The sequence below is a fragment of the Barbus barbus genome (genome assembly GCF_936440315.1).
Source record: "Barbus barbus genome assembly, chromosome: 18".
NCBI lineage: Eukaryota > Metazoa > Chordata > Actinopteri > Cypriniformes > Cyprinidae > Barbus > Barbus barbus.
In genome coordinates, this window is record NC_136746.1 from 25,809,775 (window position 1) to 25,836,040 (window position 26,266).

The 26,266-nt window shown below is 36.0% G+C and overlaps 1 protein-coding gene across 1 annotated transcript in view; it reads left to right on the forward strand.

The window, feature by feature from the left end:
- The window catches only part of cdh23 (cadherin-related 23), a gene marked incomplete at its 5' end in the record, with an annotated part of 216,819 nt that overhangs the window by 65,431 nt on the left and 125,122 nt on the right, over nt 1–26,266 (forward strand). The window contains 3 exons of the mRNA XM_079440403.1: nt 887–1,081; nt 1,178–1,306; nt 8,705–8,783. Coding sequence (XP_079296529.1) covers nt 887–1,081; nt 1,178–1,306; nt 8,705–8,783 — 403 coding nt within the window. The remainder of the gene's footprint in view (nt 1–886; nt 1,082–1,177; nt 1,307–8,704; nt 8,784–26,266) is intronic.

The following is a 26,266-nucleotide window of genomic DNA, read 5'->3' on the forward strand; positions in this document are numbered from 1 at the left end:
AACTAATGTTTTATTGTGAATATGAGATCAGAATATGAGAGCCGAAGAATGAATTCTGTATCAGATGCAGGTAATCACAGTCGCTCAGTCTATCTCTCTCATAATACTCTACACGATACAGTGAGCTTTTAATAAGGAACACAATATCTTTTCAATGAAGCAACTCAACTTTCTTTAGTAGCTCTAAAGTGATGTTTTGGAATTAGTAACGGAGGCTTGGGCTCAGCTGTTGAACTGTCATCTTTAGATTTGAATCCGTGGTGGAAGGAAGTAGTTCTGCACAAAAGAGGGCTTTTAAAGACACTCTGTTGTTATTTCTTGTGTATTTACACACTCATGCCATCAAACTGTTGTATTAACGCAATATCACAGTCATAGCAGTGCAATATGGCTGTATATCGGTAAAGCTGTGATTCGGCCGTAGGCATGAAGCCGCACAAGTGTAAAAAATAAAATAAAAAATTTATATACTGTATCCTTATAGCCATACATATTGACTTTGTTTTGGAGTAAAATGTTGTATTTTCACCTATTTAATCAGATTCACCCCCTATAGACCGCATCCATGAAGATATTGTATGAATACTGACTTAAAACACAGGCAAGTCTGAAAATGCTCCTCCAGCATTTTAGTCTGTGTGTTCTCTCTGGTGCTGACTGACTGCATCATATCTCAGAGACAGCAGGGGTCTGATCATCTCAGACGTGTGTCACTTACTGACAGGTGAAATGACTGAGACAAGAGCTGTCACTCATCAGCTGAAATATGCTTAACCACAGCATTAAATAGTGCTCATTATGCAAGTTCTTTCTTTCTTTCTCATGTGAACAGCACAACATTGTATATATTTAATAACATGTATCATTACTGTCTCTGTGTGATTAGAACACTCCAGTGGGAACGTCTGTGTTCATGGTGAACGCGACAGACCCGGATCAGGGCGTGGGTGGCAGTGTGCTCTTCTCCTTCCAGCCTCCCTCTCCGTTCTTCTCCATTGACGGGGCCAGAGGAATCATTACTGTGACGAGAGCGCTGGACTATGAGACTACAACCGCCTATCAGCTCACTGTTAATGCCACGGTTAGAAAATACACACTGAAGAGCTCTACACTGTGGAATTATTGAGTCAATTCCAAAGCCAAATAAAACATGTCTACTTGTTTTTCTCTGTAACAGGACCAGGATAAACGGCGTCCGCTTTCGAGTCTGGCTAATTTGGCGATTACCATCACTGATATTCAAGACATGGACCCCATCTTCACCAACCTCCCCTACAGCACTAATATAATGGAGGACGCACCACCAGTCAGTACACACACAAACATTTAGTCTTGCTTTGTACTTACTTCTGCAGTATTTAGATGGGTGAATCTCACAAAATGTCACACAAGACCCCTCCGCCTCAAAAATAATATTTTTATATTGCATTTTCTGTTTAATTGAATTTTATTATTCAAAAATACATTTTTTAATGGATTTATTTATTTATTTTGCATTCCAGGGAATGAGAGAGAGCAACAGCCATAGAGAGAGACAGAGAGTTTGGCTGACAATGAGTGATATAATGTGTGTGTTGAGTAATTAGACAATAATTATGAGAGAAGCAGCCATTACACCTGTGAACTCTCACTGGAATATTCCTGTAATTACGGTGATAGATTTATACTGTAACCTGCTCAGTGTGAGAGTCCACGAAAGGTCATTCAACACAAGATTCACTACTGACCGTTTGGTCCTGTGTTAGTCTACTGTGTCAAACACACCGCCGCAGGCTCTGAGGGTATGTGTGTGTTAGATGTGTGAAGTAGCTATATTAAAGCTGCCTTTACAACAGACCATAGACCAGAAATCAAATTTTTCCAATGGAGATTCACACTTACTGAACTGCTGTATTGATTTTATACTGTACACCAGTTTAATAAACAATAAGTTAATATTGAAGTTTTATTTTTAGACACAAAATAGTAAATTTTCTTCTCCACTAAAAAAAAAAGTTCCAAAATAAACCAAAGCAGAATCAGCTATATTTTATCAAAATTTATTCTTAAATTTATTTAAAACTGTTTTAAAAACCAGACCAAAACCAGAAATCTCTCCTAAGAATAAAACTGTATTTGTAAACTTGCATTTCAAGCTGAATAAAATGCAGAAAATTGTGAAGAACAATAAATTATAAAATAAAGAATTATTATTTTTTGCTTATAAGGCAGCACTGTATCGAATTTCCTTACATTGTATATACAGGTACATCTCAAAAAATTAGAATATCACGAAAAAGGTCAATATATTTTGTCACTCATTTCAGAAAGTGAAACCCATATATTAAATAGATTCATTACACATGAAATATTTCAAGCCTTTATTTCTTGAAATTTTGATGGTTATGGCTTACAGATAAATGAAAAGACAAAATTCAGTGTCTCAGAAAATTAGAATATTACATAAGATCAATAAAAAAGAATATTTTAAACAGAAATGTCAGGCTTCTGAAAAGTATGTTCATTTCTATGCACTCAATACTTGGTTGGGCCTCCTTTTGCATGAATTACTGCATCAATTCGGCGTGGCATGGAGGCGATCAGCCTGTGGCACTGCTCAGGTGTAATGGAAGCCTAGGTTGCTTTGATAGCCGCCTTCAGGTCATCTGCATTGTTGGGTCTGGTGTCGCTCATCTTCCTCTTGACAATAGCCCATAGATTCTCTATGTGGTTCAGGTCAGGCGAGTTTGCTGGCCAATCAAGCACAGTAACACCATGATCATTGAACCAGCTTTTGGTACCTTTGGCAGTGTGGGCAGGTGCCAAGTCCTGCTGGAAAATGAAATCAGCATCCCCATAAAGCTTGTCAGCAGAAGGAAGCATGAAGTGCTCTAAAATTTCCTGGTAGATGGCTGCATTGACTGTGGACTTCAGAAAACACAGTGGACCAACACCAGCAGATGACATGGCAGCCCAAATCATCACTGACTGTGGAAACTTCACACTGGACTTCAAGCAACATGGATTCTGTGCCTCTCCACTCTTCCTCCAGACTCTGGGACCTTGATTTCTAAATGAAATGCAAAATTTACTTTCATCTGAAAAGAGGACTTTGGACCACTGAGCAACAGTCCAGTTATTTTCCCTCCACAGCCCAGGTAAGACGCTTCTGACGTTGTCTCTGGTTCAGAAGTGGCTTGGTAGCCCTTTTCCTGAAGACGTCTGAGCGTGGTGACTCTTGATGCACTGACTCCAGCTTCAGTCCACTCCTTGTGGCATCCCTGTTGCTTGTGCACCTTTTGCTACCCAAATTATTCCTTCCAGTCAACTTTACATTTAATATGCTTTGATACAGCACTCTGTAAACATCCACACCTTTCAGTAATGACCCTCTGTGTCTTTCCCTCTTTGTGGAGGGCGTCAGTGCTCGTCTTCTGGATCATTGCCAAGTCAGTAGTCTTCCCCATTATTGGGGTTTCAAAGAACAAGAGATACTCGCAAATTATACTGTAGGGATGGTCATTAATTGAAACTCAAATGTAAATATTCTAATATTTTGAGACACTGATTTTTGACTTTCTCATGAAAAAATCTAAATCGCTGTAAGCTCTAATCATAAAAATTTAAACAAAAAACTGAGTTCACTTTTTGAAACAAGTTACAAGAAAAAATGAACTTTTTAACGATATAATTTTTTTGAGATGTATCTGTATGTATATATATATATATATATATATATATATATATATAAAAGGAAGATCAATACAGCGCTGCCTTAAGCAAAAAAAAAAAACGATATTTTGATATATCGATCTATAGAAAAATAACTCTATTTTGATATATTTTTAATTTGTGTAAAATATCAGTATTGTACATATTTAATACACATACTAATAGTCAAAAGTTTGGAATAATTATGATTTATTTATTTCTTTCTTTTTTTAATTAGTCTCTTATGCTCTCCAAAACAGCATTTGTTTGATCAAAAATACAGATAAACAGTAATATAGTGAAATTTAAAAGAACTGTTTTCTATTTTATTTTAATACATTATATAAGGTACATATCAGTATTTCACCATTTGTATCACTCCACTTCTCAACCAACTCTTAAGCCTCTGAGTTGCTGTCTTTTTACCTATTTCTCTTTCTTTCATGCCCCATATTTTCTCTCTCCCTCCTTCTATCCCTCTCTCTGGTGTCCATTTGCATGCATATTAACTCGTCAGTGTGTCAGAAGTGAAGTGTGGTGACACGGATCTATCAGTCGTCTTGGGAAGGTCATGAATAAGAAGACAGTGATGACTTTAGACCAGTTGTCCTGTCTAAATGTGGCGGTCAGCATCAAGTTCCTAGTGGAGGCGATTGATTTTGGCATTTAATTTCTTATTTCCTAAAGTTGTGGAAACACTATAAAAAAAAAGACAAGAGGCTTTTGTGATGAGAATTAGACAGTCTAAACACGTACGCCCTCAATAAGGGCACACGTCACACTAGCATGTTCGTATAAAACGATGTTGACACGTATACTTAGCCACACGCAGAGAGCTTAAAGCTTATCTTCCCTCACACTCACACTCACACACGCGTGTACGGAGTGTGTGTCAGCTCAGTCGACGGGCCTCGGGCTAAGTGACTGAGTGGGTGTGGAGACTTCTCAAGGCTACTGACATTTACACGCAAACATATATCAAACACGCAGAGTTGTCGTGGGTCATCTGTCAAAATACAACTCTTAACCCTCGCTCCATCTCAGATGCATCGCTCTCACTCAGACACCTGGAGAGAGAGAGAGATCCCTTAGCTTTTCTCGCTCATCTCAATGGCTTTTTTACATTGGAGAAACACAAAGCAATAGTTAAAGCAACAGTTAAATCAATAGTTTGCCCAAGATTCTCAATCCTCACCCTCACATTGTCCTAATCTAGTATGACCTATTATATATTTTTGCAAAGCTCTTTATATGCAAGGATGGTTCATAGTGAACATGACTTTCAAGGTCAAATTTAGCATATATTCACATCCAAAAATGCTCTCACGTACTTTTCATATGGTTATATGATGATTTTAATAATAACTATGAGGGTTTTTTGAATACCTTATTTATTTTTGGTCCATTTTGGAGCTCGACAGGCACCACTATGTTGTCATTGTATAGAAAGATCCGTTTGAAGATTTGTCAAAATGACTTAAAATAAATGAATATGTTTTTGTATGAATTAAATGAATTAATTCCTGTCTGCCATGCTGCTGAGAGGTTTGCATTTGTAGCTCCGTGTAGCTTTGTTTTTCTGTTGGAATCTCTATCTTACTATCACTCTTTATTATCACTCTCTGCTGTTTAAACCACTAAAATATAACTTACTTCTCACCATATTTCTGATATTATCTATATTTTGGGTGAGATGGTCATTTAAGATTCACCATAATGCTTGAATATAGTGAAATATGCACTACATATGGATGCCAGTTCATGCCTTTAGAAAATAACAATGTACAGTATCTCACAGAAGTGAGTACACCCTCACATTTTTGTAAATAATTTATTATATCTTTTCATGTAACAACACTGAAGAAATGACACTTTGCTACAATGTAAAGTAGTGAGTGTACAGCTTGTATAACAGTGTAAATCTGCTGTCCCCTCAAAATAACTCAATACACAGCCATTAATGTCTAAACTGCTGGCCACAAAAGTGAGTACACCCCTAAGTGAAAATGTCCAAATTGGGTCCAATTAGCCATTTTCTCTCCCCGGTGTCATGTGACTCGTTAGTGTTACAAGGTCTCAGGTGTGAATGGGGAGCAGGTGTGTTAAATTTGGTGTTATCTCTTTCACTCTGTCATACTGGTCACTGGAAGTTCAACATGGCACCTCATGGCAAAGAACTCTCTGAGAATCTGAAAAAAAGAATTGTTAATTGTAAGAAGATTGCCAAGACCCTGAAACTGAGCTGCAGCACGGTGGCCAAGACCATACAGTGATTTGCAGGACAGGTTCCACTCAGAACAGGCCTTGTCATGGTCAACCAAAGAAGTTGAGTGCACGTGCTCAGTGTCATATCCAGAGGTTGTGTTTGGGAAATAGACGTCTGAGTGCTGCCAGCATTGCTGCAGCGGTTGAAGGGGGGGTCAGCCTGTCAGTGCTCAGACCACGCCGCACACTGCATCAAATTGGTCTGCATGGCTGTCGTCCCAGAAAGAAGCCTCTTCTAAAGATGATGCACAAGATAGCCCGCAAAGACAAACAGACTAAGGACATGGATTACTGGAACCATGTCCTGTGGTCTGATGAGACCAAGATACACTTATTTGGTTCAGATGGTGTCAAGCGTGTGTGGCAGCAACCAGGTGAGGAGTAATTACAAAGACAAGTGTGTCTTGCCTACAGTCAAGCATGGTGGTGGGAGTGTCATGGTCTGGGGCTGCATAAGTGCTGCTGGCACTGAGGAGCTACAGTTCATTGAGGAAACCATTAATGCCAACATGTACTGTGACATACTGAAGCACAGCATGATCCCCTCCCTTCGGAGACTGGGCCGCAGGCCAGTATTCCAACATGATAACGACCACTGCCTTGCTGGACTGGCCAAGCATGTCTCCAGACTCAAACCCTATTTTAGCATCTGTTGGGCATCCTCAAACGGAAGGTGGAGGAGCTCAAGGTCTCTAACATCCACCAGCTCCGTGATGTCGTCCAGTGGCAACCTGTGAAGCTCTGATGAATTCCATGCCTAAGAGGGTTAAGACAGTGCTGGAAAATAATGGTGGCCACACAAAATATTGACACTTTCACTTAGGGGTGTACTCACTTTTGTGGCCAGCGGTTTAGACATTAATGGCTGTGTGTTGAGTTATTTTGAGGGGACTGCAGATTTACACTGTTATACAAGCTGTACACTCACTACTTTACTTTGTAGCAAAGTGTCATTTCTTCAATGTTGTCACATGAAAAGATATAATAAAATATTTACAAAAATGTGAGGGTGTACTCACTTCTGTGAGATACTGTAATTGTGTCAGAAAATGGTGCATCGCTATTTCTCATAATTGTGTGAATCTCACAACTGTGCCTTTGTTTCTCATAACTGACATTATATATTACAGTGTGATGTTTAAATTTCAAGTGCAAGCTTTTATCTCACAATTGTTACTGTATTTCTTATTTTTAATTCTACACTATAACTCAATTTTAGAGTATTTTTTTTCTTTATGTTCAACAAGGCTGCATTTATTTGATCAAAAAAATACAGTAAAAACAATGATGATGTGAAATATTACAATTTAAAACAACAGTTTTCTTTATGAATATATTTTAAAATGTCATTTATTCCTGTGATGCAATTCCAGCATCATCATTCCAGCCTTCAACGTCACATGACCCTTAAGAAATCATTCTAATATGCTGATTTGCTGCTTAAGAAACCTTTCTCACTATTATCAATGTTGAAATCAGTTAATATTTTTGTGCAAATAAGAGGAGGAGCGAGAATGTCACTTTGGATCATTTTAATGCGTCCTTGCTGAATAAAAGTATTGATTTTCTTAAAAAAAAGTTATTAAACGGTAGTATAAATCTCAAAATATTTTATTATAACCAATTATACATATTTCATGATTTTTTTATACTCTTAAAAATAAATTTGCCTTCGTTACTATATTTGAATATATATATATATATATATATATTTTTGGATGTCCCATAGATTGGTGTAGTTACGTCATCTACCAGCAGGTGCTCGCTGTCCATCCTAACCTGTCAAACCTTGACCCTCTGGCACACACACAGCTCTGTGGTTCATGCTCATACCGTAGAAAACTGAATCCAGCTGCCAAATGGACCAAGGTTTGACAACAGCTAAAACGGAGAGAAAAACAATGTTTTGCGGTAAAAGTGGGGAGTTTTTGCACCGCTGTTTGGCGTTTTGTTTTGTCAGGGTGACATTTAAAGGCTTTTTAGGGGCAAACACAATTTGGCTGTCAAGCGCTTGATCTGAAATGGTGCAAGAGGATGGAGGGAGGATGGAGGAATGGACAAGAAGGTGCAGGGAGAATGTTTAAGGATGAGAGGACAGGAAAGAGAAGGAGAAAGACGTGTGCATGATTGAACATTCAACTTGTGCGGACGGCAAGAGAATGGCTCGCAAATTACTTCAGCCACACATCATCCCCTGTTCAGCCGCTTTTGTCAACCATTTCTCCCCCGCTCCTCCTCACATTCTTGCACTAAACGTGCTGTAATTGATTGTGCGCTGTAATAGCAGTGGAGTGTTGGCAGAAATGAAGCATAAACAGCTCTCAGACACTATTAGCTGGATCAATGGCAGACGCTCTCTCACTTTTCTCCTTAAGCATCTGTACTGTTTCTCATTCAGGATCAAAGAGTCCTCAAACTCAGAATATTTCTCTGTTTGTTGTTTTCATGTCTCATTTGATGCATTCATTTTTGAAGCTGATGCCCCCGTAACAGTTTCCTCAACAGTTGCACACAAAAGCATTTGAACACTTAATATTTCTGATAGTTATTGCATTAGACAAAATAAAACCAAGTGGCATTTATTTGAAATGCACAAGCACACTTTTCATGAAAAGTGTATTGAAAACAAAGGATAAAAACAAATAGATATACTGTCCAAACGAAATACAATTTAAGCACTTGCTTGCATAATTTGCACGTTTCTTGCTTTAGCTCTCATTAAATGCCTGTTGTCTGCGTGTGTTTGTAGGGTTATGAAGTCCACAAGATCACAGCGATCGATCAAGACTTAGGTCGACCACGTGGAATTGGATATACAATCATGTCAGGTCAGTCACATCCATCATGATTATCACATCTGTCTGGTGGTTAATTGTATAAACTTTGAACTTTGTTAAGATTATGCAGTTTATTAATGTATGTGTTCCTTTAAGGCTTTGTAAACAAATACAAACAATTCACAGGGGGCCTGTTTCATAAAACAAGTTTACCAAATAAGCCAGGTTTATTTAAGTTAGTCTGATGTATTTTCAGTTGATTTGAATCAAAATAAGTCAGACTAACTGAAATAAGCCTGGCTTATTTGGTAAACTTGTTTTATGAAAGGGTAGAATGACATGATATTAGATAATAGTAATAATAATAATATGTATTCTAATATATTCCTTTTATATTTTATAAATACTTTAGGTTTTCTTTATTGCTGTATTAAATTTAAGTGTTTTCGGCTGTGTTAACAAATATTTCAAAGGGTAGAATGATGTTATTTTAGATAATAATAATAATAATAATAGTAATATAAAATATAAACAAATATATAAAATATTAGTTTTTTTTTATTTCTGTATTTAATTTTTAGCGATTTAGCATTGTAAATATTTAATTTTATTTTTATATCCTCTTGATTCCAAATACTGTAAACCGTTGTCTCCTCCTCTGTATTATTACATAATATTAACCTTGAATGACCATAAACATTTTGCTTGGAATCTGAATATAAAATGAACTCGGAGTGCATTTGTCATACATGTTTAAAGTGAATTAGACAGAGAATGTGAAGCAGACCGCTTTCTTTGCAGGGGAAAGAGACACATATATGAAAATGTGCATTTCATGGCATTTCTAATACTCATTTCAGAATCTCTTATTTGGATGACAGTATGTAATTGGAATTTGAAATATGCAGTGATCATCTCAATATATTCCAGATAGGGCAACTACTCATAATCAGACAATTATATAATGACTAATATCATGTTTTGATATATAGTGATTTGAGTGTTGAGCGAAGTATGATTTTTCATGCTCCAGTGTGAAGGACAGTGGCCTGTATGCGTCACATTAGTTCTGCTGTGGTGTAAGTCTCCTAGGATGTGGGATAATGTGTGTGTGTGACTGAAAGCCTTTGTCGATTTAGTCCATACATGAGCTTAACACAGCAGGACAAACCTTCCCACAGTGCAACAAACACACACACACACACTCACTGGAGCTGTGTACTTGTGTGTGCATGGCCTCCTCCGTAGATCACTTTCATTGCTATCAGCATGAGACAGACGGAGCGAAGGGAGGAACAGAATGAAGGGCGAGAGACAGAGAGAGTCAGAGAAAGAGAGAGAGAGGGTTACACCATGTGTTTCTGTGATATATTTCAGATGTACATTGAGAACCTTCAGTGGCTCAATTTTGCGTAAGTGTGTGTTGAATGGGTTTTGTAGGCTGTATATGTGTATATATAGATTTGACACTTAAATGACAATGAGTGTCTGAATGGCACTGCATTATGTGCAAAATACCAAACCACTCACAGAGAGAGACTGTATGTGAATATACGTAGTAAAAGTGGGCTGCTTTTAATGCCATGTTTTCTGAGTAGTGTTGAGAGATGTGTTTCATTCTAACATTGTTTCAAAGTTTTGATAAAAAAAAATAAAATAATTAAAAGCAGGGTAGGTGATTTGGTTCAAAAACATTTTTTGTTATGCTGGTTGACAGTCTCTTCACATCCCAATAGCAATCAGGAGGGGAGGGTGGGAATATATGCTTTTAAAGCTAGCTTGGTATTGCTTGCCTCTCCGAAATTGCCTGTGTTCACATTTGATATGCTTTGAACAAATTTTTATCAATTTTAAAACATGTTTACATATGCAAATGTTGTTGAAAAAGTCATGTTTTCTGGTTAAGTTATATTAAAGGACAAACCATACTTCCTGAATGTCTACCATTGGTCACCCTGAGACATAATCCCACTCCAAGCTCATGCTATTGGTTGAGCAAGTCTTGCTCAATGTTGGTTGTGATGCTCAAACATACAGTTTCATCTTTTGACATCTTTTGAGGGAATTCAACCTATGAATGATTTGTAGTTGCCTCTGAATGCAAAGCTGTGGGAATAAGTACAAAAACATCCCCAAATTACATAAAAAAAATTCACCTTTAATTGGCGTATTTATTGTATTTTATGTGGTGCAGCTCAGTTTGTTGTCTTGAGCTCTTCATGGGCTCATATAGTTTCCACTGCAAGTTGTAAGCTGTGACAAAAGTTGATTGAGACTCTATCATGTTGCTCACATTACAGTCCTGAAGTATTGTGTAAACCAGGGGTCTCCAACACGTCGCTCGCAAGCTACCAGTAGATCGTGGCCTGATTAGAGGTAGCTCGCCAAGACGTATTGACATATCGGCGGTGAGGTTATTTTAATGATCCCGTTGCGTATTTTAATTATCATTAAACCCGTATTTGATTATCGCGATTTGAAAAACTCACAGTAAATACAGTTCAGCTTTAATCAAAGTTATTAAGAGTCACATGTAGAGTAGTTTCGGTTTATGTGAAAACATGACTGAAGGCAGACTGCTGAGGGAAATTATATGAATGAATATATGATTTCATTATTTGTGTGAATACATAATAGGAAACCGACGGTCTTCAGAAAAGTATCGATAGCATTTGCTTTCCATCTTCCCTCTGTGTAATGCGTAATAAAGAGCAGCGCACCTTTGCTTACCGTGGAAACAGCTCTGTTCTGCTGTTCATAAGCGCCACCTGCTGTCAAACTATGGATTTACAAATTCATTCAGTCTGTTTGCCATATTTTTGTTCAGACCAATGCGAAAATCTGACCAAATTTTTGTGGAAAATAGCCTACCTTTTTATCAGAAGTGTTGAGATTTTTAGAATGCACATTAGCTTATGTAGAACTGTTTATGAAGCAGATAAAATTTAATTTATCATTCTGACATCCTTTTATTAAAAAAAAAAAGATTTAAAAGCTGATATTGTTACGCGTTGCTGGAGTATGAAAGCAGGACGACGAGTGATGCCGAATAATCAGGTACTTTAATGAAGTAAACGTATTAACAACAGGATTAACAGCATGAACATAACTTTAATTTGAGACGCGACGAAGGCTAGAACAAAACTGAATGCTTATAATGGAACAGGAACAAAGGAGTAAACGAGATAATTAACACAAGACAGGTGAATATGATGAATCATTAACTAAACAAGGACAGGAACTACCAAATAAAGGCAAAACAGAACTGAAAGGAAACCGACACGTGACAGATATGTTGTAATTTTATAAAAAAAATGGTCAAATCTTTATTTGAACATGTAGTACATGTCAGTAGATAACATGTTATGAATATTTTTTGTTAGTTTAAAATCTGGCCATGACTGTTTATGCAAACAAAAAGTGCATAGTGCTGCTAATTTTATTTGCTGGCTTTTGTCATAAAACTTGGCACTTTTTTTATATTTCCAGCACATTTTAACAACGCCGTGTATAACAGTTTGGATTGATACATTATTTAAGAGATTTAAGTACTGTATAACATTGGTAGCTTTCAGCTGCTTGCATTTTTGAAAGTAACTTACGAATGAAATAAGGTTGGAGACCCCTGGTGTAAACACTATTGCACATAAATAAATAAATAAAGTAATTTATTATATTATGTTATTTTACTCCAGCCATGAGATTGATTTATTTTATCTATTTATTTTTTGATAGGACACTTTTGGTAGAGGAGAGAGAGAAACCTAACCAGGAAAGTATCAAATGCCATTTTTTGGAACAAACATATTTAATTGCAATTTTTAGTGCTGTCAAATGATTAATCGTGATTAATTGCATCCAAAATAAAAGTTTTTACGTAATGTATATGTATGTGTACTGTGTATATTTATTATGTATACTGTATATAAATACACACACAGTATATATTTTGAAAATATTTACTTGAATATACATTTAGATATTTATATTCTTATATTTTATATATATATATATATATATTTAATATATAAACATAACATTTTTATTATATACATGCATGCACACACATATATTATGCAAACAAAAACTTTTATTTTGGTTGTGATTAATCATGATTAATCGTTTGACAGCATAGATATTGTTTATTTAATAAAATGTTATTTAGTGGGAACTGATATGAGTTTGGGATATAGCTAATATCTATAGAGCCGGGTGGCAGATGGCAAATAACAGTTTTGTTATGTCGTTTGCACATAGTATTTACTCAGAAATTACTAAATAAAAATGTATATTTGATAGTTCAGTCTTCTGTTAGTCTTCCAAGTGTGTGAATGGTTATCGGCTAATGGCAGTGATCACAAAATAGTCTCTTAAAGTAACTGTTGAGTGAAGAGGCTCGAGGACATAATTTTTGAGAATCGATACATGAGCAGTGCAGCCCTCCAAATCACACACAAAATGACATATTATTCAGTTTTTAGAGGAAAGCTGAAAAATGAGCGGATACATATTCTGAAGAAATCTGATAGCTTTGCCGTTAAATTGTGGAGCATTAATGCAAAGATTTCATATGAAAAGGGGTTTGTGTCAATTTCCTCTGAGCGGTTCAAGTCTAATGGTCTAATCAATAGGACAGGGATCCGTGATGTAGGTTAAACATTCCCGCTGGCTAGCGGAGCACTGCTATTTCCTGAACCTGATTCCATACTCCGTAATCATAAGAGCTATTGCATGGGTCCTGACCCTAGATCAGCGGAATATCCCTAGTTATCATTCATAATGGTAATTGCTCTATTAGAATTCATATTGCAGGCTCTCTCAAAGCTGTTGTGTGTGAATCTAAAGGGGACAATCAAAGAAGCAGGGGAAAATGGGTAGAGGAAGGGGAAAAGATGTCGCTCTCTTCAGGTTGAGTTCAAGATCATATGAAATAGTTTGATAAGCGCAGTTTCTTTCCTGTGTTAACATAGGGGTTACACATCATTCAGAATTTAGTAACAAATGTCTTTTAAATTTCAGTGCAATTCTTGAATTTGAATTTAATTTGAACTAAAGTAGCAAACAGGGGTAAAATTTTAAATTTGAATATTAGGAAGCATTAAAATGAATTCAAATTTAAGTGTCATTTTCAGATTCTTTGAAAGTTGTCAAAATAGTTTAATAGTTAATAGAAAGAGCCAGACAGATAGACAGACATACAGAACGATAGATAAAATGATAGACAGACAGTACGATAGATAGAATGATAGACAGACAGTACGATAGATAGAATGATAGACAGAATGAACAATAGAAGGATAGACAGACAGACAGACAGACAGACAGACAGACAGATAGATAGATAGATAGATAGATAGATACAATGAGAGAAGAGAAGGATAGACTGAATGATAGATAGATAGATAGATAGATAGATAGATAGATAGATAGATAGATAGATAGATAGATAGATAGATAGATAGATAGATAGATAGATAGACAGACAGAACGATAGAATGAGAGAACGATAGACTGAATGAACGATAGACTGAATGAACAATAGACTGAATGAACGATAGACTGAATGAACGATAGATGGACGGACGGACGGACGGACGGACAGAGAGAATGATAGACAGAATGAACGATAGATAGACAGACAGATAGACGGATAGATAGACGGATAGATGGATGGATAGATGGATGGATAGATAGATAGACAGACAGACAGAACGATAGAATGAGAGAATGATAGACAGAATGAACGATAGATAGACAGGCAGGCAAGCAGACAGACAGAGATAGATAGATAGATAGATAGATAGATAGATAGATAGATAGATAGATAGATAGATAGATAGATAGATAGATAGATAGATAGATAGATAGATAGATAGATAGATAGACAGAACGATAGAATGAGAGAACGATAGACTGAATGAACGATAGATAGACAGACAGACAGACAGACAGACAGACAGATAGACGGATAGATAGACGGATAGATAGACAGACAGATAGATAGATAGACAGATAGATAGATAGATAGATAGATAGATAGATAGATAGATAGATAGATAGATAGATAGATAGATAGATAGATAGATAGATAGATCAGAGTTTGTTGTTAGTTACTAATAGTTACTAGAGTGCTAATATTGCGTTACTCATGTGTTCTTGTATAGTTATTCATTAATGATGGAACAGTAAGCGTTACCATAAAGTGTTACCATATATATATATGGAACACATGAGTAACGCAATATTAGCACTCTAGTAACTATTAGTAACTAACAACAAACTCTGATTAATGAATTAGTAAGTAATAGTGCTTAGGCGAATGTGGTAGTTCACTATTAGCTAATCAGTAACTGTTATTTTTTAATACCTCCCTAAGAACTACTGTATAGAGGTTCATAATTAATATGAATAAAACATTTATTCATTTTAAAACAAAAATTATGAGGTTCATAATTATATAATGTATAATTAATTCTAAAGTAAAGGTCATGGTAACCCACTAGTACTGACTCAAATATTACCAAATTCTTCAGAAGGAATTACTAATTTTTTGGAACAGTATTCTAAAGTGAAGATCATGATAACTCCCTAGTAATTACTGAAGTCATTGTAAACTTGTTTTGGTTAGTAATTCATTTTGCTAGATTTGGTAACACTTAAATCATTACTAGTGAGTTACCATGAGCTTCACTTTAGAATACTGATCCAAATAATTAGTAGTTTCTTCAGAAGGATGTAGTAACACTTGAGGCATTACTATCCAAAACCTTACATATATCTCAAAAGCTTTAAATCACATCAGTCAGTATTAGGGAGTTTAGAATACTGATCCAAGTAGTTAGTAGTTCCTTTAAAAGAATTTGATCATTCTTGAGTCATTACTAGTGGGTTACCATGATCTTCATTTTAGAATTAATTATACATTATGCATAATTCACATTAATTATGAACCTGTAAGAAAGAAAGAAAGAAAGAAAGAAGGAAGGAAAGACAATTGCGCTATAGACCGATCTGGAGTCCCACCGTAGAGCTCCGGAAGGATGCTTAGTTCCAAAATCAAATCACTGTCGGTGCTTCTGAAATTAGTGAGGGTGCTTGCTTTCATGCACATCTATTCTGACATATCATATTTTGTCCAGTCCATAGTTATAATTATCACAATGCCATTGCGATTTTGAGAGAATATGCGGATGTCACTTCCGAAAGTTTGCTGCAAGTACACCACATTGGTCCTCTTAGCAGCGTGAAAAACACAACTTTTATTCAGATTATGAATGGAGAATAGGCTATAGCTATACTGCAAAGAAAGCACGCAAAGTGCACTTCGTTAAAAACCTGTCACTCATTTCAGTTTATCGCAATCTCTAATTTAGCTAAAATCAATGAATTTGTCAACACAGCACAATTAATCTCTTGTTTACATCACCTACACTTTGTTCATTATAATCAGAGGATTCGCGTTGCGAGCTTCCAGAACTCTGGACTGAGCAAGAACACTCACTAAAGCTCCTCTGATTGGTCATTGCGTTATAGAAATCAACAGATACGTCTCTGATTTGCTACAATGTAAAAACGCTGCAAAAACAGAGGGTAAACACGAATACACATTTGATTCTGACCTAAGGCAGCAGCCGGTTACTTTCGTTTTGTTGTTTATGTTGTTTAGTTGCTTCTTTCCGGAGTCTTGAACTGGTTACATACGTTTTCCTTAAATCATCCACCCGAGGGTCGCAACCCGGGGTTTGTAAACCGCTGCATTATAGAAACAGACTTTACACGCACAGAATCTCATTAGTGCAGATTCCCTGTTAAATTAATCAGCATATAATGAAGGAACACTTCAGGAAGCAGTAATGACATGTCACATCAGAACTGAAGACAGTGGAGCAGAGACAGGCTGATGGGTGGATTGTGTATTTGTAGTGTGTGTGGCTTTAGGCTTCCCTCTGAGCATTAATGTTGGCTTTTCACACCTATATGCGCATGTGTGTATGTGTGTGTATATGTCATTGTAGCCGTCCTTCGAGGGTATGTGTGTGTGTGTGTGTGTGTGTGTGTGTGTTTCTGCAGGGACTCATCCCATTAGTTGAGTAATTAAGATAAATGAGTTTTTAATTGCAGGGTGATGTGTGTTAATGATCTAGAGACTAGAGATCATGCTCTCCTGTAGTCTCTCTCTCTCTCTCACCCATTTTCTCCCAAAGGTGTGATGACAGTGCTGTTGATGTTATCATTTACTGCCAAATTACTGTGCTGTTCCTCAGGCCTCAAACTTCCTCTCTAATCCTGCAACTTGACCTGGAATGTCATTATATGATCTTCTGAAGTCAAAACATTACCTGAATGTGAAAATAAAGAGAATGTAAACTAGCCAAGTTTACATTTCTGATAGTATTATTCAGTTGCGTCAATAACGTAAATCATAACCAATAAGGGTGCCAGAGTGTTGCTATGCAGTTGCCAGGTTATTCTGAGTAGTTTTGAAAGCATTTCTAGTTACTAGGGTGATTATGGGTGGTTGCTTTCCAGTTGCCAAGTTATTTTAAATAGTTTTAAAAACAGTTCAAACCATTTCCAGTTACCAGGGTGTTTGTGAGTGGTTTTTACTATGCACTTGCCAGCTTATTTTGAGTGGTTTTAAGAATGTTGCTTAGTGGTTGGCAAGGTGTTGCTATGCAGTTGCCAAATAATTCTATGTAGTTTAAAAAACATTTCTAGTTACTAGGGTGTTTGTGAGTGGTTGCCAAGGTGTTGCTATGCACTTGCCAAGTTATTCTGAATGTTTTTTAGAATGTTGCTAGGTGGTTGCCTGGGTGTTGATTTGCAGTTGGCAAGTTATTCTGAGTAGGTTTGGAAACACTGCTATTTTCTAGAGTGTTTGTGGGTGGTTGCCAAGGTGTTGTTATGCGTTTGCAGAGTTATTCTGAGTGTTTTCAAGAATGCTGATAGGTGGTTGCCAAGGTGTTGCTATGCTGAATAGGTTTATGCTTGCTACAGTAATATAGAATTGAATGTGTGTGATTAAATGAGATCAGATTTCAGTGCCAGAGCTCTTAGTTTCATAAATCAAAAGAATTGATGCTGAAGTTTTAAGTGTGTGTGTTTTTCTTTTAACTCCAGCACAACTCCAGGGCAAGTTGGTACAACTGTGACTACTGAAGCGAGAGGGTGTGTGTGTGTGTGAGAGAGACAGAGGGACTTGTGAAGGTCTTCAGCGTGCTCTCATGCCTGTAGAATCCATTATAAAGTGCCCTGGGAGAACGCTGTCCTGAGCTTTAGCCCAGTAGGGTTCATGAACCACAGCGCTCACAGATATGGCTAACAGCCCCTGCAGCTACGGTGGCTTTAAAGGGCCAAAGTTAAAGCCTCATTAAATCATCCTGCTCTTTCAGAAGCAGATGTGAGCTGCTTTGGATTTGGAGTTCCCAATAGGTACAGATTTACATAGTGATGCTGAAGCTGAATATTACCATGGAAACCTCTTGGAAAGTTGTCCGGTTTTATGGAGACCAGTTCCCATTGATTTACACTTTTCTTATGTAGGGAACTGGACTCTCACCAATGCTGAGATTCCACCTGGAGAGATTCCGTTGATGTGTGCAGATTCCAGTTTAGGAGCATCTCATAAACTTTAAGAAATATAAACACACACACACACACACATACACCCACTGGACTACTGTGGGCAACGGACAGCTTGCAGACCCATCTTGTCCTTTTCACCAAATTGATTAAGCAAGATTAGATATTTTGACAGTACAATATCTAGCCCTCTGATGCATGAATTATTAAATCACAAAGTAATATTTTTTGAACATGTTTTTTTTTACTTTTAAACAAGTGAAAAATCATGGCTTTTTTTTTGGTCAATATATTATATTTTGAGGGAGTTGTGCATCATGGTATAAAAAGTGAATCAATAGAACTAAATGTGTGGTCTTAAAATTTTTTTTTAAAAAATATTTACTATGTGAAAATGGTTTGAATACACAGAAGAACATTCAGTAAGAACAAGCTATATCATGACCCTGTGTGTGTGCTTGTGTGATAACTATACTGTTTAAGCATCTACATCAACTTACAATAGCATTCTGTTTATTATAAACATGCACTGCAGTTGTGTCATCTGCCACTTTAGTATTAAAAGTATTAAATCTACTAAATCTTTGTTCTTATAGTTATCGTCCTTGGTGTGAACGGGCCTGAACACATGCACATGGCTACATACCTTCGAATTAAAGATGCTTATCACTGGAACAATAACACTCTCTTCAGCTTTCCAATTAGACACTCATTCCTCTGATAATCTCTGTCTCTCTCGCTCTCTCTCTCTCTCTCTCTCTCTCTCTCTCTCTCTCTCTCTCTCTCTCTCTCACACATGCACTGACAGCTTTCTACAATACTCACTCACTGTCTGTGTAGAGTACTTAAAAAGCCATTACCTGTTTACGCACAAGTCTGATCACAACAGCGTGCCCTGTGAAATCCACCTGCAGAGACGTGATATGTGATGAAGACATAAAGATCAGCTTACTTTCTTTTATTGTGCCATCTAAGTCTGATCTTTAATAGGATCTTATCATGCCACAGATTCCTTTCAGACGAATGGCTTAATGTCGTCTACTGATGTTTGTAGTAGTGCAGTGCAGTGAGATTTTCACAACAGAAGATCCACAAGCATTATTTCATGCACTTCTTAAGTATTGAAATTCCACAATTCTTAACGACGTTCAAACTTTCCATTGCAGGGGATATTTTTCCCTAAAAATCAGATTTTTGCCTTAAAGGGATGGTTCACCCAAAAATCAAAATTCTGTCATTAATTACTCACCCTCATGTCATTCCAAACCCATAAGCACAAAAAATGCATTCTCATAGCTTCATAACATTACAGTTGAACCACTAATGTCACATGGACTATTTTACTGATGTTCTTGCACATGGTATTTGCGTTGCTGTCTATACAGGGTCAGAAAGCTCTTGGATTTCATTAAAAATATCTTATTTTGTGTTCTGAAGATGAACAAAGGTCTTATGGGTTTGGAATGACATTAGGGTGAGTAATTTATGACAGAATGTTCATTTTTTGGGGAACTATCCCCTTAAATTGTTTTTTTGTAAGCATATTTTGTATACTTTAAGAAATGAACTTGACCTACATTGATAGAGGCTATGTTTACACTGGTGCGTTTGCGTTTTAGACCGCATAATGTTTGCTACGGTTACGCCTGTAATTTACACTACTCCGGCATTTTCGGCCCTCAAAAACTGAGACTTTCGAAAATGCTGCAGACCCCATTTTAGCTTTAAAACTCGCTCTGCGTATCCTTGACAACCGTGTAAACAATAACATTGTGGAATTGGACTATAACGTGATATTTAGCACCTGCAATGCGAATTTTACCAGGGAAATAAATTACCAGGGGACCCCCATCGAAAAACTATTGGTCTAGTTTTGAGTAGAAATTGGGTGGGTTTTGTTGTCAAAACCTGGCAACCCTGATGCTCATTGTTGCACCTGCATGAATTGAATGGTTATGTGACGTGTTTTCTGTTGTGTGTGTGGGTGGAGATTGGGATTCTTCCCTACAGCTATTTGCATATTGCATTTTGATTGGTCTTTGTTTTCTTGCATCTTTTTACTGTATAGCTGATTTTATGTTGTCGTTATGCGTTGATTCTCATGCACAGTGACTGAATCAAAACAACAAAGCAGGTCACACATGTCTAGTTTACTTTGAAATCACAATCATTTGTGGAAGACATATTTCCAGAATTTTATATTGCAAAAGACATCACCTAGTCCTTGTATCCTCACATTCATCTTGTTTAAAGAATGCGCTTGACACTTTGAGCAGAGAGATCAAAGTTTCCAATCTATCTCTCTGGGTTTGATTATTCCCCTTGAGGCCTGAGCTCTCTGATCAATAGTCAACCCTGTGACCAGGGTTACAATAAGCTCTAGTTGATAATGAAATATCTGTGTGTGTGTGTGTATGTGAGTGAAAGGGGTCTTTAATTTCAGATGAGGTTGGTGGTGTGTATATTGAATGAGTGTGTATGTGTGTGTGTGTGTGTATGAAGGCTGACAGGTTGTCAGATGGGTCAATCCTCCGGCCTGAAGTACAGACCTTTTATTCTTTATTCATTTACTGCCACGATGTCCTGACAGCTGGACCCTTTGCCCTTTAGAGCCTGCTCTTTTTTGAGAACGGATGCTTTTTTCTAAAAATATTGAAACCGAATGATTTCCACGATGTTCTGTTCAATTGACAGTTTTGGTAAATAAGTAAAATGTAGACTGAACGTTGTAAAATATGTATAAATATGCATAAAATATGCAATATACGCATCAGAGTCACCTTAAACTTTAAGGATATCGAGATCAGCATCTTCTTTTCTGTCCACTGTGCACAAGAATGAACGATCACCTTCCAAGCAGCTGTGTAAATGCATCTTTTGTGGTGTATATATCCTGTTTCTTTGTTTGCAGTGCGAAGATGCCTTTTGACTTTTTTCACAGATGAAATGCCTCAAGCATGATAAATCCTAGGTATTGGATTAGGAAAGATAATGAGAACTGAAAGGTTGTTAGATGCAATAATTGTGGAATATGAACCACATTTCCAAGAACTGTTTATTTCCCATTTGTTGTTTCTGTTCTGTTGAATTCAGAAATGGTCCTATCATTTTACAATAGGTTGTTTGTGAATTGTGAATGCAATTTCCAAATATCATCAATTTGTTCATCCAAAAAATTACTAAAAGAATTGTTCAATGAATCAAGAATTGCTCTGTGGAATCAGAATCGGTAAATTCCCATCCTGTTACTCTAAAAAGCTTAATTGGCTTTCGACATGACATTCAATACTTTCAAAACATTCATGGTTCCCTCATAGTTCAGGTGGATGAAATCATTAAAATAGGTTAGAGTAAAAAAAAAAAGACTAAAAGACTAAAATAGACACCATAAATGGATAGTTAGATTATATAGATTGTATTTTTCTGCTTAATAATATCTGTTAAGATTTGCTTTAGTGCTTGTGCCAGTTGGTAAAGTGTTTTGGTTAAATAGTCTTCAAATGTCACTCTTGTCCAAGTCAGAGTTAGCGTTAGATTTCACTGTCAGACTCTGATCAGTGTGTTTGTCACTAATCGGGATTCTGCATTTGTTATGCGAGTATATTGATTGAATTATGTCATATAATCCATAAAACAGCTTTTCATGTCAGATGAAATCAGATGGTTTCTGGCTGCCTATATAAAGCAGGGAAAGATGTCTATTATTTTGTTTGCTGTAAATGCTGTGTGTAGAGTAGATGAATGGTTGATGGTGTGGTGATTGGGTGGTAAATCTATCTGACCTTTGCTTAGGACTGTTTGTTCATTATGGAAGGTTATGCTTTAGTTATCATTTGACTTTTAAATATATTACTCTGACTATTCCTAACACGTACAACTTCACATTTTACTCCAGTTTTATATAACCATCTATTATGACTTTGACTCTTTGACTCCATTTCAAAACATAAATCCAGTAGGAGTGTTATATACAAATATAAAATAGGGTAGAGTGGGGAAAAGCGCCCCCCTTAAGGATTGTGCCATTTTTTTTTCAGTGAAACAAAAGTTAATTGTGTTCAGAAAAGTTTTCATAGTTTTAGTGACAATGACATAAATTATAAACCAAGTATGAAAAATTTCCAGAATTTTCATGTTATTAGATTTTTAACAAAACGCGTTTTACAAAACGCCCCATAGGTGGGGTAAAATGCCCCCCAGTCTGACAAAGCAATTTGCTTTAAACATTTACAGCAAAATCAGAGTACAGGCAGTTTTAGCTTAAAATAAAAAAGAAAAAGAATATAATCAATAATTATGAATTACAAAATTATAATAGTCTATTTGAAAAAAAAAAGTTAGCTGATGATGACTAGCTACCTGATGCTAACTTGAGGTAATTTTTAAATATAAAGTCCAAATATTTTATTCAATCAACTAGTTAGAATTCATTTGATGAAAAAACAAAGGATTCGATGTTCAGAACAGAATTGCCCATTGGCGTTTTACCCAACAAAAAAAAAAAACAGAAAAATATAATTATATTTTTATTAAATAACATGTAGTCCCTATCTACAGGCCCTACTGTTCTCATATCATATATAACTGTGATGTTCTACAAAACAACAAGCTTTAAAACGCTTTTTTCTTACTGCTGACAATTAAATCATTTAGTGTGAAATCCGTTTTCTCTCCGGTACGTCACCAGTGTAAGCTTCATGCTGAAAACTTCTACATCACTCTCATCAATGTAGTCCATAGTTACAATAAAAATTTATCTTGACTTTATCTGGTGGTTATTTTGTGAAAAACAGTAGGGAGGCGTCCCCCCCACTCTACTCTATTTGTTTTTTAATTAAAAATTATTAAACAATTAAACAATTAAACAATTGTTTTGTTTTGCTTTGCTTTGCTTTGCTTTGCTTTGTTTAGTTTTGCTTTGCTTTGCTTTGTTTAGTTTTGCTTTGCTTTGCTTTGTTTAGTTTTGCTTTGCTTTGCTTTGCTTTGTTTAGTTTTGCTTTGCTTTGCTTTGCTTTGTTTAGTTTTGCTTTGCTTTGCTTTGCTTTGCTTTGTTTTGCTTTGCTTTGCTTTGCTTTGTTTAGTTTTGCTTTGTTTTGTTTTGCTTTGCTTTGCTTTGCTTTGTTTTGCTTTGCTTTGCTTTGCTTTGCTTTGTTTAGTTTTGCTTTGCTTTGCTTTGCTTTGTTTAGTTTTGCTTTGCTTTGTTTAGTTTTGCTTTGCTTTGCTTTGTTTAGTTTTGCTTTGCTTTGCTTTGCTTAGTTTTGCTTTGCTTTGCTTTGTTTTGCTTTGCTTTGTTTTGTTTTGTTTTGTTTTGTTTTACCTGCCAAGATTTTCAATACTCTATAGAATACACAGCTTTTTATTTTATTTTATTTGGACAGCTGATAGGCTTTGTAATATTGTTGGCTGTTTTCCGTTTTAAAACATAATTCATGTAATTTGACTATTTTCTCTTTTCATTTGAAGCTTGATGAGTACAAACTAAAAAATGATATGCTCTTAATTGAATTCTTTATTCATCCAGATAGTAAACAACTAAACAACCCTGCTTTGACTTGTTTTGGATACTCTTGCTCTGTATTTTCACTACATGTCACTTTAGGTCCATGCTTTCAGTAAAAGATTATTAAGTTCCCTTAAAGCCTATGAAAGTTGGTCATGTCCTTTTCAAGGGGTTTGATTAAATTGGTAATAGAATAGGTAATAGAAGTCATTCAGGCCAACTATAGACTGGAATAAATCCTCTGTAGAGACAGACAAACGGCCATTTGACAGCACGGAGTCATCTATTCAGTGCATTATCATTCTTTTGAAGTAGATGTTTGTTGAAATTGAAAGTATTAGATTTATATTCATTGTATTGTAATGCAGGCTATTGTTAACATCTATTTGTTAGTTCAGAAGAAAACGTGTAGATTAAACAACGTTGCCAAGGTCTCTGGCTGCTATATCGCTCTATAACAAAAGAACGTATGTGAAGGACTATCAACTGCACATCAATATGTGTGTGTGTGTTCACCTGTATGAAAGCATAATTATAATGAGGGCATAAATATCAGCTCTTTTTGCGCATGTTCCCATGTGAGTGTGTTTGTGTATATGCATTTACGTGTGGCTCGAATTTGTCTGGATGTCGCTCGAGACTCTGTGATGTCGTTCCTAATGCTCTGAAATTATTGTCATTACATAGACGCTCTCATAACGCAGTGCATTAGCCTGGAGGAATCACAATCTTTTAATCACCAAACCCCAGCACATATCCCAAACCCTCGAACCACGTCCCCACAACATTAGAGCTTTCCTGTTGCTATTGTACTAGAGGTTGCGAAAGCGGTGAACGTAGGTTCACGGTGATTAAACACTGACGGAGTGTGTGTGTGTGTGCGTGTGTGGGGTGAACGTGAGAATCGTTTGTCTCATCACACACTCGATCACACACATCAGATTATGCACTCGTCTTTCTCTTATAATAGCTACACATGTTTGAGTCCCTCTCTCTTTTCATCTGGGTGTGTTTTTCTGAGAACGAGGCGGGCAGAATTTCAATAAGTGTTGAATTGTGGTCCGGAGAGACTGCTGCCTCAGCCACACATGCACAAACACAATGTGAATATTTTATAACGTTTTAATTTCAGGACTTTTAACAGGGTGTGGTGGATTTTCAGTTGTAGGTTTTGCATAGCCAGGCTTTTGACTAAAGTTTGTGAACTATTTTGCAAAGAACCCGTCCACAGACTAGAAAAGAATGTCTTACTGACATAAAAAAGGCCAATCTAGGGCTCAGCAATAAGGTCAGATTTTTACTTGCCAGGCTAAGATTTTCTCTGGACCCTATGCAGAAATGTAGGCCTACTGCATATACCATAGTGAAAAATCAATATACTATAATGAATTTGAAATTCATTTATTTTATACTAAGTATACTACAAATACATTTACATATTTATGTGTTTTATAAAATACAATTGTACTTTTAGTATACTACACTGCTAAATTGTTACAACTAATTTTATGCTTAATGCACTTTAATTGTGCAGAAGTAGTGCTGAAGTCCAACTAAAGATTTACTGAAGTATATTTAATTGTGCTGAAGTGAAACTATTTCAAGTATACTTTGGTTACACTTGAAATATCTTGCATTTAAAGGCTGATATTATTGAAAGATCATATATATTTATTTATTTATTTATTTTACAAGACAAATGCGTAGATTAAAATAAAATGTATTTTATTATATTTATTTTATTATGTATTTAAAAATATAAAAATATATAAATATACATTTTTATTTTTGCTAAAAATGTTTTTTTTTTAAATTAAATGTTAAGTTTTCTTTAGTGTATTTTGTAAAAAGGTCAGATTTTGACTTGCCCCACAACAAAAATGTATGGATGTATTTTAAAACAACAACAACAACAAAAACTTAAAAACATTTAATGAAAATATATAAATGTTTTTAACATTATATATAGCTTGATGTTGTATTTTATTATGTATTTAAAATATTAAAACAAATAAATGTCCAGTTTAATTTTTTTGCTATTATATTTTTTTTATATTTGATAAAAATATATTGTTCATTAAATTCTTTAAAAAAATTCAACAAGCTGGAAACTATATGGCTATAATGTATAATGTATTTGCAAGACAATGATTGCAAGTGATTCAGAACATGACTGATTTGTCTGCATTTTTCAAAGCTATTTATTGATATTTTCATTTTTGTAAATACGACACAACCTCAAAAGCCTCCACCATGAATGAAAAACCTAATGTGTGTGTATATGTATACAGTGTGTCTGCATGTGTGTGAGTTGTGGTTGCTTTAGCTTCTCATTTTCCAGCTCACTACTAGCGGTAATGTGAAAGCCCCAGCAAAACACACACACACACACACACACACAATCCACTGCATGAAAAAGTTAATTCAAGCATCTTGAAATAGTGATGACTGC